Here is a 15,432-nt window from a genome sequence, read left to right on the forward strand (position 1 = left end):
TACCGCACGAGAAAGGCATCATCACCGCTAGGTGGATTAATCTGGGTTTTTTTATATCAGGCTATACCTTAAACAGCCACAGCTTTAATTTGTTTTTACAGAACACACTCAGAATTGCTAGTTTTCACGAGAGTTTACATCAACAAGTGAAATATTGTTGCTATTACTAAATGCTCATCCTTTCCACGGAATGAAATCCCGTCAAATTACTCTGTGACAAATGGAATTGTAATATCCTTTTATCTTTATCATCGGTGACTTGGTTTAATTAAATGCGATAGTTTCGTTTATTGTTTTAGAAGTTCTACAGACTACAAAGGATATAAAATTGTATTCCTCATGCTTTCTTACTTCACCGATGTTGATTGTTTGAATTCGTTGATTCGGATAAGTGATCAAAATTTGATTAGCATAACTTTTGAGATACTCTCTTTCACTAATATTCAAGTTCAATAGTTTACATTAATATTCTTAGTAATTCGAATATATACACTAAGTGATTTGTGCAAATTGCTTTAGCTGTTTTTAAAATGATAAATAAAGCATACAAAAGTGTTGAATAACGATCGCTTCAGCTGACTGCAATAGAGATTCATATATTGCCGAAATATGTTTCTTTAAAAAAAATACAGAAATAAACAACAACCAGCATCTGATGTCTTATTGGGCAGTTATTAGATTATTTAATTTTCATAAAATTTTACCTTTTCAACAATATATGAACATACTTAAGCAGATCTAAATGAAAATTGGATAGTATATATTGGATAGATCATATTGTTTATTCACTTTTAATTTGTTAAAGCCAAATAGAAAACAAATTAATCATCATCGTCTAGACCGATTCAAACAAAATCTCTTGATATTTAATTAAATCGGCTTAAAAGCTTTGCAAAAACTATACTGGAACCCATAGAAAAATAATAAATTGTAGGTATAGCTTTTTGTTTCTCGTATAATTCCAAATTTTAGACAAATAATTTTTTTTAGTTAAATGAACAATCACACATATTGAACAACTGATGAATAATTGTACACCATAAAAAGTTTTACTTGGATATAGTAACTGTGATTGTATAATAATTGTATCTAATAATTGTTCGTGCTACTGTTACATTGCCTAATCAGAATCAGATCCGAAATGTGATGTTCCGTTTAATTTTCTTGAAAACGTAGAAAATGGAAAGTTAGAAAAATAGTTGTTATGAAAAATGTTAATTTGTTTGATACTGCTTTCCTTCTTTTAATCTCATCTTTTCAGAATTCAAGAATTTTATTTTACAATACTTGAACTCTCGGGGAATTCAAGATAAGGACTCAATACTATGAACGCACTTGATACAATTTCAAAGAGTCAGCAGCCATGATACTAAAAAGCACTTCCACGTGAACAAACGCAGCCTTCGAATCGGCCATAGTTCGGCATTGCGATCACGTCTTCGTTGGAAACAAAGAAGGATGCAGAACTCTGGATGAACTAAATTGGTGAGCACGTTCCAATTATTTAATCTTTTTTCTCTCAATTCTTCACCAAACTTCGAATTCATAAAATATTCAACTAAATACGTACAGGGCATCGTTTGCTTCTATTGCCGCGGATATTGTGGGAGTCCCAGATATCCGGTTCAAGCTTTAGCTAGCAATGGTGGCTCTTCTCGACCTTCTATTCCCTGAGTAGCTAGTACGAATAAGGGCGTCCTTGTGAAGTTTTGCTGTACCTGTTATGAACAACTAGTACATCCCATTCCCTACACTCACTTAAGAAACTTGCCTTGCTTCAGAAGTGAATCCTTTTTGTAGTACTAGTCTTCGTAACAAAAAGGGCACCATTACGGAGCATGAGATCTGATCAAATTATTCGTAGTACTACTTGACCAACACCCCCAGCCGGGTGAGGGGTAGAGGATGACTCACACACACACACACACACACACACACACTTGGGTCGCTTTTTGCACAATTTGTTTTTGGTTGTTTTTGGCACTTGGAACTAATAAAGCTTTACGTTTATCGTTCGAAAAAATCTACAAAAAATCAAAGAAAAATTAGGCGAAATTGAAAAAGTCGTAAAATTTGAGGTGACCGAAAATTTGATGAAAATTAACCGCGTAAAAAGCGAGCTCGGTGTATATGAAGGGTATGTTGTCCTTAAAACTGTTTTTATATCACAACAACCAAAAAACAAAGTAATTTAAGTGATTTCAACAAATAAAATGGTTTATTCCGGCTAGATTGGCAAAATTTTATTAAACGATATTGTTCTTGTGCGTCTGCACCGGTCGACGGTCGGTCAAGAAAGGGCTCAAACGGAAGTCAGCATGTGATGAGCTACCTGTTCACTATAAAACTATTACTTACAATGATAATTGATTGAGGCAACGCTATAACTATAAATTATGCAAAGTATACAACACACCCCATTCGAAATGGATGCCGCGCATAACTGTCATGTTTATCATTCCACGCATGCTGCGACGTACCAAAGCTGGTATAATAAAAATGACAGTTGTGCGCGGCTCCAGTTTTGAATGGGGTTCCCTTGAAAACGTGAGTGCATCCAGTTTTGAGAACTGGAAGGCTTGTCCTTAATATTCATAGAGAAATGCAAGACAGCCATATGAAACTGCTGCGATCAAAACTCAGATCTTTTTTTGATCGTGCGCGAAAAATGAGTGAGATTTCAAAACGCAGTTTAAGTTTAAAAAAATAATATTTTGGCTAAAAATTTTAGGATTGAGGTCCTATCTAGATCATTGTCTATTTGATTTGGTTGACGTATTCCATCCTCCCTGATTGCTTCCAACAAATCCATCGCAAGTCAAATCTCTTGCAAACTTTTTAATTTTCTCCAGCCATACCATCATTATATGACTATAAACGAGTACTATCATGATCCTCGTTTGTCGCATTTACCGCTTAAATCTTACCCTTAGCGGCAATATTCCTTCAGAAACTTTATTTACCAGTACTCTATATACTTGAAAAAACTTGCATCTCATTTCCTTTCCGTTCTAATTATCGCTGTAAATCAACCCTATTTTTACACCACCCAAGTTCATAAACTAATCCTGATTTCAAACTGGAACATTTTTCCAATTTTAAACCCACACACCACCGCCGTTTCCCAGCACCCAAAAAAAAAAACACGAAACAATCATCATCAAACTGCCTTAATGGCATTGTGCACAATTCCAGTTCTAAGCCGTTGGACCATTTGTCACCTAACAAACACGGCATTGGCTCAGAAGTTACCGCCAACGAAGCCGCCACATAGGCTTTCCCTGTGCCACACATTACTGCCCCCTGTTCGTGTGGCTGTTTCCCTTCTCTGTGCCTCTAAGGCCGTTAAACGCCATAAACTTCCCTCAAATCCCTGCCCAGAATAGCGCGGGCTATAATATATCGATCACCACATCTGTGCGGCGGCGACCGACCACCTTCAAGGAGAAGATCAAAGCCCGATTTGCCGCCTCCACTGATAAGAAACATCGATCATCGCAGGAAGAATTGTCGCCTTCCGACGAAGTGGTCGTCGCCGTCGTCGTCTTCGGGGTGACACAATGCAACGAATGCACGCGATGCATTGAAGACTGACGTCCACTGGTATTGGTGCGGCGCTCGAACCAATCAGCGACGAGCGGCTGCGCAAAACGATGATCGACTTGGTCGACTCTGCGCTATGATGGACGATCGAAGAAGAACGGGAAAGATAAAGCGGAATACGCGAGAATGGGATGGGCGTGGCCAGGCGTTTGGATGCGATTGCTTGGGAGAGTACGATGGAAGAACCGCAGAGAAGATGGAAACGAAAAAAAAAACGTGGGAATGATGATGCCGAAGTCGGCCCGGGTTCGGTGGAGTAAAGAACCTGCCGAGCGGGCGAATGTTGAAGTCAGTAAGGTGCTAGCCTCTCAAGGAGAAACATCTCGTCCTCATCGCAAGAAAACTGGTTTCGGTTGAGTTTTTTTTCCTTTCTTCAGTCGTTGAGAACATTATCTTTGGAATACAAACCTGCAAGGAGGAGTGGGAGAGAGCAAACAGAAGCGAAGTGATCGTCGCAGTCAAGTGAATGTTTATTTTGATTGCTTTGAGGAGTTTATGTTTGTTGGCAATCCGGACCGAAAGTGAGAGAAGTGTTTGCTTTTGGGACTGTTTAATCGATCGGGAAGTGTTGTTGAACTGAAAGTGATACGAAAGTTAATTTGGACCGATATTTGGCGAACGCGATCAAGTTGGAGCTGCACGGTGATCTAAACGACAGAATGGCAGTGGCAAGTTTGAACATGTCGCCGATCTTCTCCGGATATCCATTCCAAGGTAAGTCTGCGATGCTGGCGCAAGGTTTTCATGTTCGTTTCTGGAAAGTCATGATCGTTTAATCAAAGTGAGAGACTGAGGCGGTGAGCCGTCGGGCGGTTGGGCTTTGTGTCTCGCGGGATCTGCTTGGATAACAGTTGGTCCCGCGGAGCCATATGTTGTTGCGTTTGGTCGATCGGTGTCGATCATTTATCGCTTCTGCGGGATCATAAATCATAGCGATCCTGCCGGGCGGCGGCAGCACTGGAGGTGAGAAAGTTTGATCCTCTGTGCGGCAACAGACGGCAGGCAAGGATCTATTTTTCCTCTAGGGAAAAGAAGGGGCGTTGTAATTTTAATTCGAATGCGGCCGACGGGGAAAGTGGGTTCTGATCGTGAATAAATTCTCAACCGTTTGTAGGGTGAGAAGCCATTGTAACAGAAGGTTACTTGGGATGAATATCAAAGGGACCGAATCGATCGAAGGAGAACTGCTTGCACTCGGCAAGGGGCTAACAAGATTAATGATTGTAAATATGTTATTGTTTGGTCATTGTTCGGGGCTCGGGAAATGGACTGGCTTTGTGCAACGGGGAAGAAGTGCTTGAGAGCTGGGAAAGAGGATTAAATTGATCTTTTGGATGTTTGCTTGTGCGCAAGGCATGACGGAGACATAGATCCTATCGGGTGTTGCGTTGGTTGTAGATCAGGGATTAAGATAAGCTTATTAGGGCGTTGAGTCGATCCAGGATTTAGATTTTTGCGTGAGCTTAGCAGAAAACGTAAAAATCTTACGCACGATTGCATTTTGGAAATTGAGTAAATCAAGCAAGGATGCATTTTGTGCATCCCGTCATTATGAGTCAGACTTCAAGATTCAATAACTTTAAGTCTTTCAAAAGTATTTTCAAATCTGATTGAAAAAGGTGTGGTTGATTTACTATGAATCTATGTTTTGGATACATTGAAGAACTGAAACTTGTTGATTTTTCTGTACCGCACCACATTCAGTGTTTGTAATATTTTTGAAGTTTTAAATTGTTTTTATAGCATTCTTGATTTGACGGGCTTTCCATGGAGTTTAAATTAAAAATACTTGTAGCAGGACTCCATAGTCCTGATCGATTGTCAGGGTGTGTCAATGATTTGAGGGATCAATCATGATTTGTTTAAGAATCTGGTCATCGGTTATGCCACGAACAGCTCAATTATGATCGCGTTGAATCAAGTTCCGCTATTGGCCTTCGCATAAATAAGTGTCTATTCCCTCGCCATAATCCTTCAATTTCCCACCTGAAAACTCATTAAAATTCGAGATACATCACCTTCGCTTTCCAGAAACTTCTCCCCGCTCGCGTGACCTCCCTGTCAAATGCATCCCGCGAAGAGCACGAATGCACTCCAGAAGCGCACTCCCAGACACGCTGGCGCGCATTTTTTGCGCTCTCCGCTTTCGATCGATCTTCCGCGCACCGAATACGAGCTCGGGGCCCTAAAGGACGGAAAAAGGAAGAAGCGATCACGGCGGGTGGCGTGGTATGGCAGGGCGGCGATACAAGCGCGCACATATTTTATTACAAAATTTGAGCGCTGATCCCGGGTCGCCCAGGGCCGGAGGGGATCAGCAGCGGTACCTCCCACCGTATCATCACGGGCTGCGATCCGTCGACCGGTCGACCACGGCGCGAGCTCTATGGAGTGAGGGCGGCGAACTGCCTTTGATCTTATTTTCAGTAATTCCTGTTTTCAACAATAACTCGACACCCTCTCTCGCGATTTCTTCCTAGCGATCGATGGACGATGGGGCGACGGGGTCTCAGACGAAGATGCTCGATAATGATAACGTAATGGTATTGGAAATATTTTATTACTTCAACGCTAGCTGGTCCCTCCGAGAACACACCGAGGGAGCTCTCCGAGGATCGTGATCTTTGGGTGCAAACGCGCAGTGAGAATAAATCGCGTCGAAATTTTTCGCCGACCTGGCCACGTCCTACTCCAGCATGGTCCACCGAGGTCCCCGAAGGAACCTCCTAATGTAATAATTTATATGGATGTTTAATATATTTATAAACTAAATGATCAATTTATATGATAAAGTATCGCCGCCGGGGGCGCACTCAGTACTTCAGGACTCTGCACAACGACGTACATTTTAATCAATTGATCGCGCGATCGCCGTCTAGGCCGAGCTGGGACCCTCGAAGAGGCGTGCGGAGGCGGATCTCAAGCGAGCAGAATTTAATCAAATTGCCGAAATCGACCAGTTGGTTATTCACGGAATGCCGACAACGACACCGACAGCAACATGTGTCCACGGCTACATTCAAAGGGGATCATTTATCTTTTCAACACGTTCGTTGCTCGGATGGGTTCACTACAAGAAATTTATGGACCTCTGATGAACACACACGCACGCAGGCAAGAGGCTGCCATGTTCATTGATCGAGGACTGATTTATAGGTCACTAATTCAATTTCTGCTCCGCGGCACATGGGAGACTCCAGAAGATTCGAGTAACTCCACAGCCTTTCGGAATAACGATCGAGCATTGCGTCTAATTATAGCACACAAGTGAGGCAGAAATTGAAGTCAAACATCGTGATCATGCTTGCGGAATTGATCGACGATCGATGGCAGCTTGCCTTGCCTCGCCACGATCATGCCCGAAGAAAGGCGTAACAATCCCGCACCATATAATTAGATTTTAATATACAACGTGTAAACATGCTGTTCACATTCATCATCTTCCGAGTCGACCGACTTTGGCGTTGATTTCTGTAAGATCACCTCCGTGCAGGAACCGGTTTCTTCGTCGTCAAAATATTCCACAGTTTTATCGAGCAATTTCCGCCGGGAACCAACCACGAAAGTGCAAATAATAATATTCAAAATTATAATCCGCCTCGAGGATTCCGGATCACACACGTCGGGACAGCAAATCTAATTTACTGCTTCGGCGGAAAAGCCTGGCGAGGATCGTTTGAAACACATGGCCTCAAACAAAGCATTCGTATCAAATGGCATCGTTCCCCGGTCTTGCTACCGATCGTGACCTTCCAAGTGTGCAGCATTTTCACGCTTACGCTCATCCAAAAAATACAAAAGATCAACAATTCGTCAGAATTTGAATGCTACGAATCCGCGTGCTTCGCTAAAAACCATTAAATTCTAATTAAGCTACCACCCGTTCCGTAGCGGGAGCAAGTCCGCGGCGCGAACACGAATTCCACTGCGGAATGATAAATGAACCCCAGGAGGGTTCGCTTCGGACCCGCTCCAGCCGGGACACCGAACAGTAGCCTAATGATCGTTTCGGTATTTTGTTTCGCTTCGCCCAGCCTCGACTGGTGCCGAAGACATGGCAGGCACCATTGGCGGAATAATTAATTGCAATTCGCGCCTAATTGAAGTGTAATCAAATACGACGCCAAGGTCGATGTCTGGATGTCCGAGTGGATCATACTTTGTGGAAGAGTCCTCACGCCGGGACGTCGCGCGGCATCTTCAGCTCGATGATTGATAGGTTTGACCTTCACACGTTGTCAGTCGTCGCATTAGTCACGCACAGGAAATGCCGTAACTTGCGTAAAGGACAGAACAACGTGACGGTTGGGCGTAGTAATCGTTGCCCTTATTTGGAGCCTGCTGGACACGATTCCGTTGACAAATGACATCCCCTCTTCTGATCCATCCCTTCCATGGAACTGGCTGTGGCGTGTCAAAAGCCTGCCGGATTTTAATTCTCTGCTCGCTTGCCGACACAGAACTTCTTCGCAAAACGCACCGCAAAAGATGGAAGGAAAATTGTACCCTTTTGCGCACAAGCGCGATCAAAAACGAAGATCGCGAATCGCCGCAAGGTTTTAATCAATATGAATCAACAAGCCCGTTCTCTCTTTCCGCTCACCTCCTTTCCCACCAAGCATCAACAGGAAATTAATTAAACCGGTTGAATTCCCCTGCAATTGATCGATCACCCACGATCAATTGAGCTTATTCTCTCGCGTCACTTCATCCTCAATTTGTGTTCCCTTTCAAAACGGTCACCGAACAATACCCGACCGGCCTCATTACAAGATCCTAATCGCTTGCCCCTTGTCGTCCCACTTGTTCTTCTGCCGCCACACTGCCGCCGGCCCGAACACAATTCGGATGACACAACAATGTGACACCCCGCCGGAGTATGACACGGCACAAAACCCGACTACGACGGTCCCGAATGGCTCCGAAAGAGAAATGGATCAATTTTTCATTCCGCCTTCTCGCTGGCTCATTCAGCAGCCTCAGTTTCTCACCACCGAGGTTCTAAGTGTGCAGATCGGTTGACCGCCTTTGAAGTCTTTCGACCACCCGCGCTATGAATTGTACAAATTTGTGAACAGGTTAGCCTAATGAGATTCTTTCTTCTTCTCTTTTTACAGGACAGGGACGTGTGAACCAACTCGGAGGAGTATTCATCAACGGGCGCCCCCTTCCCAATCATATTCGGCTGAAAATCGTTGAGATGGCTGCGGCCGGTGTGCGGCCCTGTTCCATCTCCCGGCAGCTACGAGTATCGCACGGATGTGTTTCGAAGATCTTGAATCGCTATCAAGAAACGGGGTCGATTCGCCCGGGAGTTATCGGAGGATCTAAACCACGCGTTTCCACACCGGAGATCGAGAACAAAATCGAAGAGATGCGTAAGGGTAATCCCGGAATCTACAGCTACGATATCCGTGAGAAACTGATCAAGGAGGGAATTTGCGACAAGAATTCAGCGCCGTCGGTTAGCTCGATCACTAGAATTCTTCGTGGAGGTCGTCCCGAAGATGAACGCCATGGAAATCACTCGATCAATGGCATTTTGGGTGGATCTTCGTGCGATGAGGATAGCGATACGGAATCCCAACCTGGAATCGAACTCAAGAGAAAGCAGCGTCGATGCAGAACTACCTTCAACGGAGAACAATTAGAGGCGTTGGAGATCGCATTCGCCCGAACACAGTACCCTGATGTGTACACTCGTGAAGAACTCGCGCAGAAAACTCGCCTAACGGAGGCCCGCGTTCAAGTGTGGTTCTCCAACCGTCGTGCACGTCTACGTAAGCACATGAGCTCCCAGCAGCTCGCTGCCTACAACGCCCAGTACCCTGCTCCATTCGAACAACAAGCAGCTGCTTCCGCTGCTGCTGTAGCCGCTGCCTCCATCCCAACAAGTTCCGCCGGATTCCCCTCAAGCATGCAATCGTGGAGTCAAGCGTGCTACCCACCGACCAACCAAACATCCATCCACGCTGCATCCCAAACGGCCTACAATCCACTGGCCCAAACCATGATCCACCCAACATCAGCCACCATGAGCCCACCAGCCTCCCTCAGCCCGCCGACATCAATCAGCCCGGTCCACAACCAAATCCCATCCGCCACCTCCGAAAACCATCATTCAACCACCACTTCCTCCAACTACAACTACTTCCCCATGCTGGACAACTCCCAGTCCTACGCATCTGCTGCTTCCTACGCTCCGACGAACACCTCCGCCAACGCATCCACCACCATCGACAACTCATCCTCGCAATGGCGCTCGTCTCATTCAACCCACAACAAAGCCACCACCGAATGGGACGCTTATAGGTAAGTGTCAAACAATTAACACCTCCCCCAACTAAAACAAACTTTCCCTTCCCAAACAAAAACAATATCTAATCAACACTCTTTCATTTCTCTCCTTCCTTCCGCAGTACGTTCTTCTCGAACAACATGAACCACCATCACCACCCGCACCACGCTTACTCCGCGGCGGCAGCCGCAGCCGCCGAAGCCAAGTCCGGCTATCCGTACTTCGGTCAGCTCGGAGGCCTGGACATGAGCCGCCTGCATTGAAACAAAAACACACCTATAAATTAATCATAATTAACTCACACACCCACCTTCAAATATGGGAAAGAGTGGGACAGTGTGTGCAATCGAAAAAAAATGCATAATTTGTCCCGCGCGCGCGGCCAAAGCACTTGACCGCCGACGGTGCCCCCGCCGTTCACACCCGCCGCAATGTAGATAGCGAAAAGTTTCCGTTTTCAGGGAGTTCATAAATATTCAAGCACGCGTTCAGTTCGCTGCGGTTTTCATGGAGCGGTGCGCGACTTTGCGCTGTATCTCGTTATCTCTAGAAGGGGGCTAGATTTTTAAGTGTTTCAAGTTGGCTGAAAATATGTACCTTAGCTAATTTTTATGGGCTTTTGCATGGCCACGGCGATCGATCGACCGACCGACAGGACAAAGCGCGCTGCAAAGTTGTAAATATTTGGATATGAGCTGCCGATGGGTGCCTTGTTCGGGGGTTTTCATAAATTCAGTTTTATTAGCAGTAAGGGTTAGCTCGAGCAGGGTTAGTTTGTAGCAAAGGTAACAAAGGTTTAGTAGTCGTCGACGTGTGCAGTGCGCGAAAGGTGCGAATGTAGATTTACTTTACAAATTGAGAGAAATGTTATCAGACTGTTTTTGACTAGATATGAGACAATTAGACGATAAGAATATTTCTAAATTAGATAAAATTGAATTCCTTACATTAAACTAATAAGCTGAGAAGATATTTATATACAAAAATGAGGTACAAAGAGATTAATGCGTAATAAACTGTTCAAAAATAATTCAGTTGTTGAAAAAGTTGAAAGAAATGATCCCTCAAGCTTTTTTTAATATAATCATCCGAGTCACAAAAAAATTAGGTATAACAATCAACAAATGATTTGACCTTTCCCGTCATTTTTTTATTTACTCAATCGATTCTTTGGCTTATTGAAGGTCAACTTTCCTAAAAAACCCATATTTTTTACGCCTTTAGGCATTCTTAAAACTTAAAACAAAAATCGAAAAGCGCTGTTTTTTTCCCTATTTTGAACGAACCTTGGGTGATTTTTTCAGGGTTCACACGTGCAGCACTTTTTCGGTTTTTGTTTCGATTTTAAAAATAGTTAGAGGCTTAAAACAATATGGTTTCTTTGGAAAAATTGACAATAAACGAGACAAAATTTGTGACGGGAAAGGTCAATTGGGCTAAGAGGTTAGTTATAATGCCCTATGTTCGGAAGTTTTATTAATTCACTAAGGCAAGAACGGCAATGGCTACCTCCTTACGGTCAACATGGAAAGGAAAGATTGTTAGCTCGACTCTTGTTGTTCTCGATTCACTTTGTTAAGGGATGCGTTTATAATCCCTGTGAAGTTGTTCTTAGCAGCTGCCAATCAGATTTTTAATTACTTTTTTTTCCAATTTTGCAAGCACCAAAAAGTAGGTTAACTTAAAGTGTCAATGCTCTTAACTGGTCAATCCTTTCAGGGCGAATTTTTTACGCCGATCTAATGGACAAATAACTAACTTACGCCATAACTAGTATAGAAAGGGCAAAAATGGTATTGAAATATTTTTTTCGGATGTCCTAAGCAGCCCATACTGTTCTGGAGTACATATCCTCGAATGTATCAGCAAATATGGGTAGAAAATAAGAAGTATGTCCAAGAGTATGTATGTGATCATTATTTGTTATTTACTAGCTGTCTAGAGTCTTCAAAAACCTCCTCAAGCCAAACTTGATTCCATTTGCTTGATTAGATCCCGACATATGCAGAAATGTGTGTTTCATTTGTATGGGAGCCCCCCTTATAGAGCGGGGAGAGGTCTAGCGCCATCTTGAGAACCTTCCGCGGCCCCAACCTAAAAACCCCTGCTTACAAATTTTCAGGCCGATCGGCTCAGTAGTTTCCGAGTCTGTAAGGACAGACAGAATTTCTTTTTTATGTAAATAGAAAGAGGAACGGTTCGGCACTTCATCCCATAGCTCGCTATCATTGAAAACAATTTTAAGATAGATTGAAAACAAGAACCGTGCTTGGGATTGAACCGACATGCTAACTTGTTGGGAAGAGGAAGGCGGTCCCGGATTGGCCAGCAGGACAGAATTGGACATCACGTCATGGGGTTTCGACATCACGGCAGGAGCAGCAGAAGACTTAACAGTCTGGATGGATCATGCAGCAACGCGTTGGTGGCGATCGCGACACGTTCGACAAGAATACTTAGATGAGCAGCTTCTAGCATGGTGACCGGTTCGGAAACAATTCCAGCAAAGTCTCGAACGGTTTCCGTGCCTCTCCTTCGAGGGACTGAATCAGGTACTGCAATTTGGCTACAGTTGGAATGTCGGCGTTCGAGTGCACCATCAATGTGATGGTGTCCCGAAAGGATAGCTACTTCGAGAAATCCTTAGCGAATTTGGGAAGATCAATTTGTGGCAGTCGAAGATGGAAATTGCCCGGAACAGCTGCTGTTGTATTGAGGTGTGCGTCACCGCGCCACGCCGCCGCTGCCGATAGTTTTTGTCACGCCACCGCCGCCGACATTTATGTATCGGAGCGCCGCCGCTTAAAACTTGTCACGCCGCTGCTGATCTATAATATGTGGGCGTGGAGCCCATTCAAATTTTCAGTGGAAACTCCGAAGATTCAGTGCATTTTCCGCATAATTTCCTGATAGATCTCTACAACATTACGTTGAAACTCCAGATTTTTTTCCGTGAAGATACCAATTATTTTCATGGAATTCCATAAAATATCTTGTTAAAATTTCGAAGAGCTAAGCGTGAAAATTGCGAAGGAGTTCCCGTTGAAAAAAAAAAAACTAATTGAATTTTTGAACAGAAAAGAGTTGATGGACAGAAAGTCACAAGGCTGAAAGTTGTTTGGTCGAATCATTTCCGAAAAGACTATTTGGTAGAAGCCTACCCGAGCACAGCTTAAGAGCAAATCGATAACTTATTTAATATTGTGAAATCATCGATTATGTTGACTTAATTTTGATATCTTTTGGTTAAAATAACATACCGTATAGCAGAATGATCTTACTGTGACATTAAATCAAAAACTATTTCTGCTGTCGATGAGAGCAAATCGAAAAACCAAATTTGATATTGGTTTCCGATAGCATTAAATTTTGTAATCTACAGCAAAATGAGATCAAAATATGTAATCAATCATGATGATTTATACATATTTGAAAACAAACTATGAATCAATTTGATGTCAAAATCAAAATATGTTTTCTATATGCTTTCATTATGTTTTCACATATTGCTAGGATATCTCGCCTAAAGATATTTGGCCGAGAATGTCATTTGGTCAAACAGTGGTGAAAACTGAAAACAATCGAAAAAATCGTGTTTCGGACAGCAGAACGATCGCGCGATTTGCCGAAATTTTTTGTTTTTCCTTAGGACGGTTCGTAAGTAAATTGATGAATATATTTTATTATTTTTTCAGCATATACTGTTATTGACAAACGCTCTATATTGTCGAATAGAGCTCCCTATTATTCACCTTTCCCACTAACACAAATTTTCCTTCCCGAGACATCTATGAAGGTAGTATGGGTTCCCTGCATCTTCACTAGTAGATGTTGAACTAACATTCCTTCCCTTCCTTCCGTGATTGTAAGGACGTGGCCAGGTATACAACTGCTACTGTATAGGAAAAGGTACTAATCCCAAGTACCAATTTGCGACAATATACAGTAGATTGCTCAATTGAGCATTGTATAGCCACCCACGATTTGTACAATCACATATGCTATGCTATGCTATGCTGCACGGTGCCCCCAGACGCGAATATTATAGCACTTTCATGAACCTCCGTGGTTTTCTCACAAAAAGAAAGCTTAGAGCACCAGGAAAAGGATACGGGGTGTTTTAAAATCTTTCATCGGTGAAATTTTGAAAACGCCCTATTTTAAAATTGTATGGTTTTTCCCATATATATACATGTTAGCTGCAAAATATAAATATGCATATAGTGATCTCCTTTTGAATAGTAATTAAATCAAGTATTGTTGAAGTGCCAGTAGCAATACGAAATCTTCCAAATAAATTAATGTTCTTCGACATTCATGTAATGTGTCCAGCCCACGTAGGTCGGTCATACATTTTGATGATCGAACTATAAAAGTGATGGAACAACAATGCTCAACGCGTACGTTTTTGCTCTTATTTGCACAGTTTACTCTCCAGAATAGACAATCCAATGTGTTCATGGTAATAAACCAATATGTCAAGACATGTTATGATATTGAGTAAGTGATATGTTCCCAATAATCATGAAAATCGATCACGAAAAAGCGCCGCAACTTAGTTTGCGTTCTGTGTTTGGAAAGCAAATCCTTATAAAAGATGTGTGCAAATGAAATTTCACTATTGTATTATCACGATAAATTAATAAATTAAAACAAGCATAAAATATCCGCTTTCCTAATGCATCAGCAATTGTTAAAGCCTGAGCACAGTGTAGGGATTGAGACGGGTATTGATAATATAAATAACAGAATAAGAGGGCATATACATTGGACTCGAGTGCCAGATGTGTGAGTGACAGAGAAGCGGAGTCAGCTTCAGTTTTGTGATGTATTTCGCGGGAAGCAGTAGTGCTTCGGAGCTGCTGCGGATCGAGCAGCAGCTGGAGACGGCTGATTCGGATGCAGCCGTCTCCTGAGGACACGACAATGGCCAAGTCGGTATGTTATGATCAGTGGCGCTCCCGAAATTATACGCTCGTTCGCAAGTGGAAAAAAAATCGGAATCGCGAGCAGGGCTGTCAGATGATTTTTTCGTAAATCTGTATTGGCATGCGTAAAAAATCTGTATTGTCTGTATTTGGGTGAAAATAGTTTTTTTTATAAATCATGCAAAAAAGCGATTCTGATAATTGTAATGTGATGTTAACATTTTCAATAAGTTCTTTAAAACCAGTTAAACAAAATTGGAGATCCCAGAAATCCGTTGGAACCTATTAAGGGGGCTCTTTGCAATTATGTAGAAGCATCACATCACTTAAATTTTCTCAGTTGTTAGGATTCACATTCAAAATTGAATCTTTCCGAAATTCATGTTGTTTTTTGAAAACCGCATCTCATCTCAATCATTATTCGATTTCAGCAAAAAATTTATCATGATTCTACAATTGATGTTGTTCAAATATTTTGGCTAGCTTCTACAATATTCTACCAAAATTCGGAATGATTTTTGTCAATGTCTAAATAAAGATTACTAATTCTATTACACAACAATTGCTATATTTTGTTATTTTCATACATGCCCAATCAACTGA

General features: G+C 42.5%; 1 protein-coding gene across 1 annotated transcript; it reads left to right on the forward strand.

The window, feature by feature from the left end:
- Window positions 1–3,889: 3,889 nt before the first annotated feature.
- LOC134202564 (protein gooseberry-like) lies at window positions 3,890–10,931 on the forward strand. The gene is made up of 3 exons (XM_062677567.1): window positions 3,890–4,317; window positions 8,721–9,915; window positions 10,023–10,931. Exons 1-3 carry the CDS (start codon window positions 4,263–4,265, stop codon window positions 10,162–10,164), a joined length of 1,392 nt encoding a protein of 463 aa, XP_062533551.1. The 5' UTR covers window positions 3,890–4,262; the 3' UTR covers window positions 10,165–10,931.
- The last annotated feature ends 4,501 nt before the right edge of the window (window positions 10,932–15,432 follow it).

This window comes from Armigeres subalbatus, unplaced genomic scaffold, assembly GCF_024139115.2.
Source record: "Armigeres subalbatus isolate Guangzhou_Male unplaced genomic scaffold, GZ_Asu_2 Contig1286, whole genome shotgun sequence".
Lineage (NCBI taxonomy): Eukaryota > Metazoa > Arthropoda > Insecta > Diptera > Culicidae > Armigeres > Armigeres subalbatus.

Excerpts from the sequence above, each read along its gene's own strand:
- LOC134202564 (XM_062677567.1), top strand. The coding sequence starts at position 4,263 with ATGGCAGTGGCAAGTTTGAACATGTCGCCGATCTTCTCCGGATATCCA. Across the intron at positions 4,318-8,720 it reads CTCCGGATATCCATTCCAAG|GACAGGGACGTGTGAACCAA; the intron begins GTAAGTCTGCGA and ends CTCTTTTTACAG. Across the intron at positions 9,916-10,022 it reads ACCGAATGGGACGCTTATAG|TACGTTCTTCTCGAACAACA; the intron begins GTAAGTGTCAAA and ends TTCCTTCCGCAG.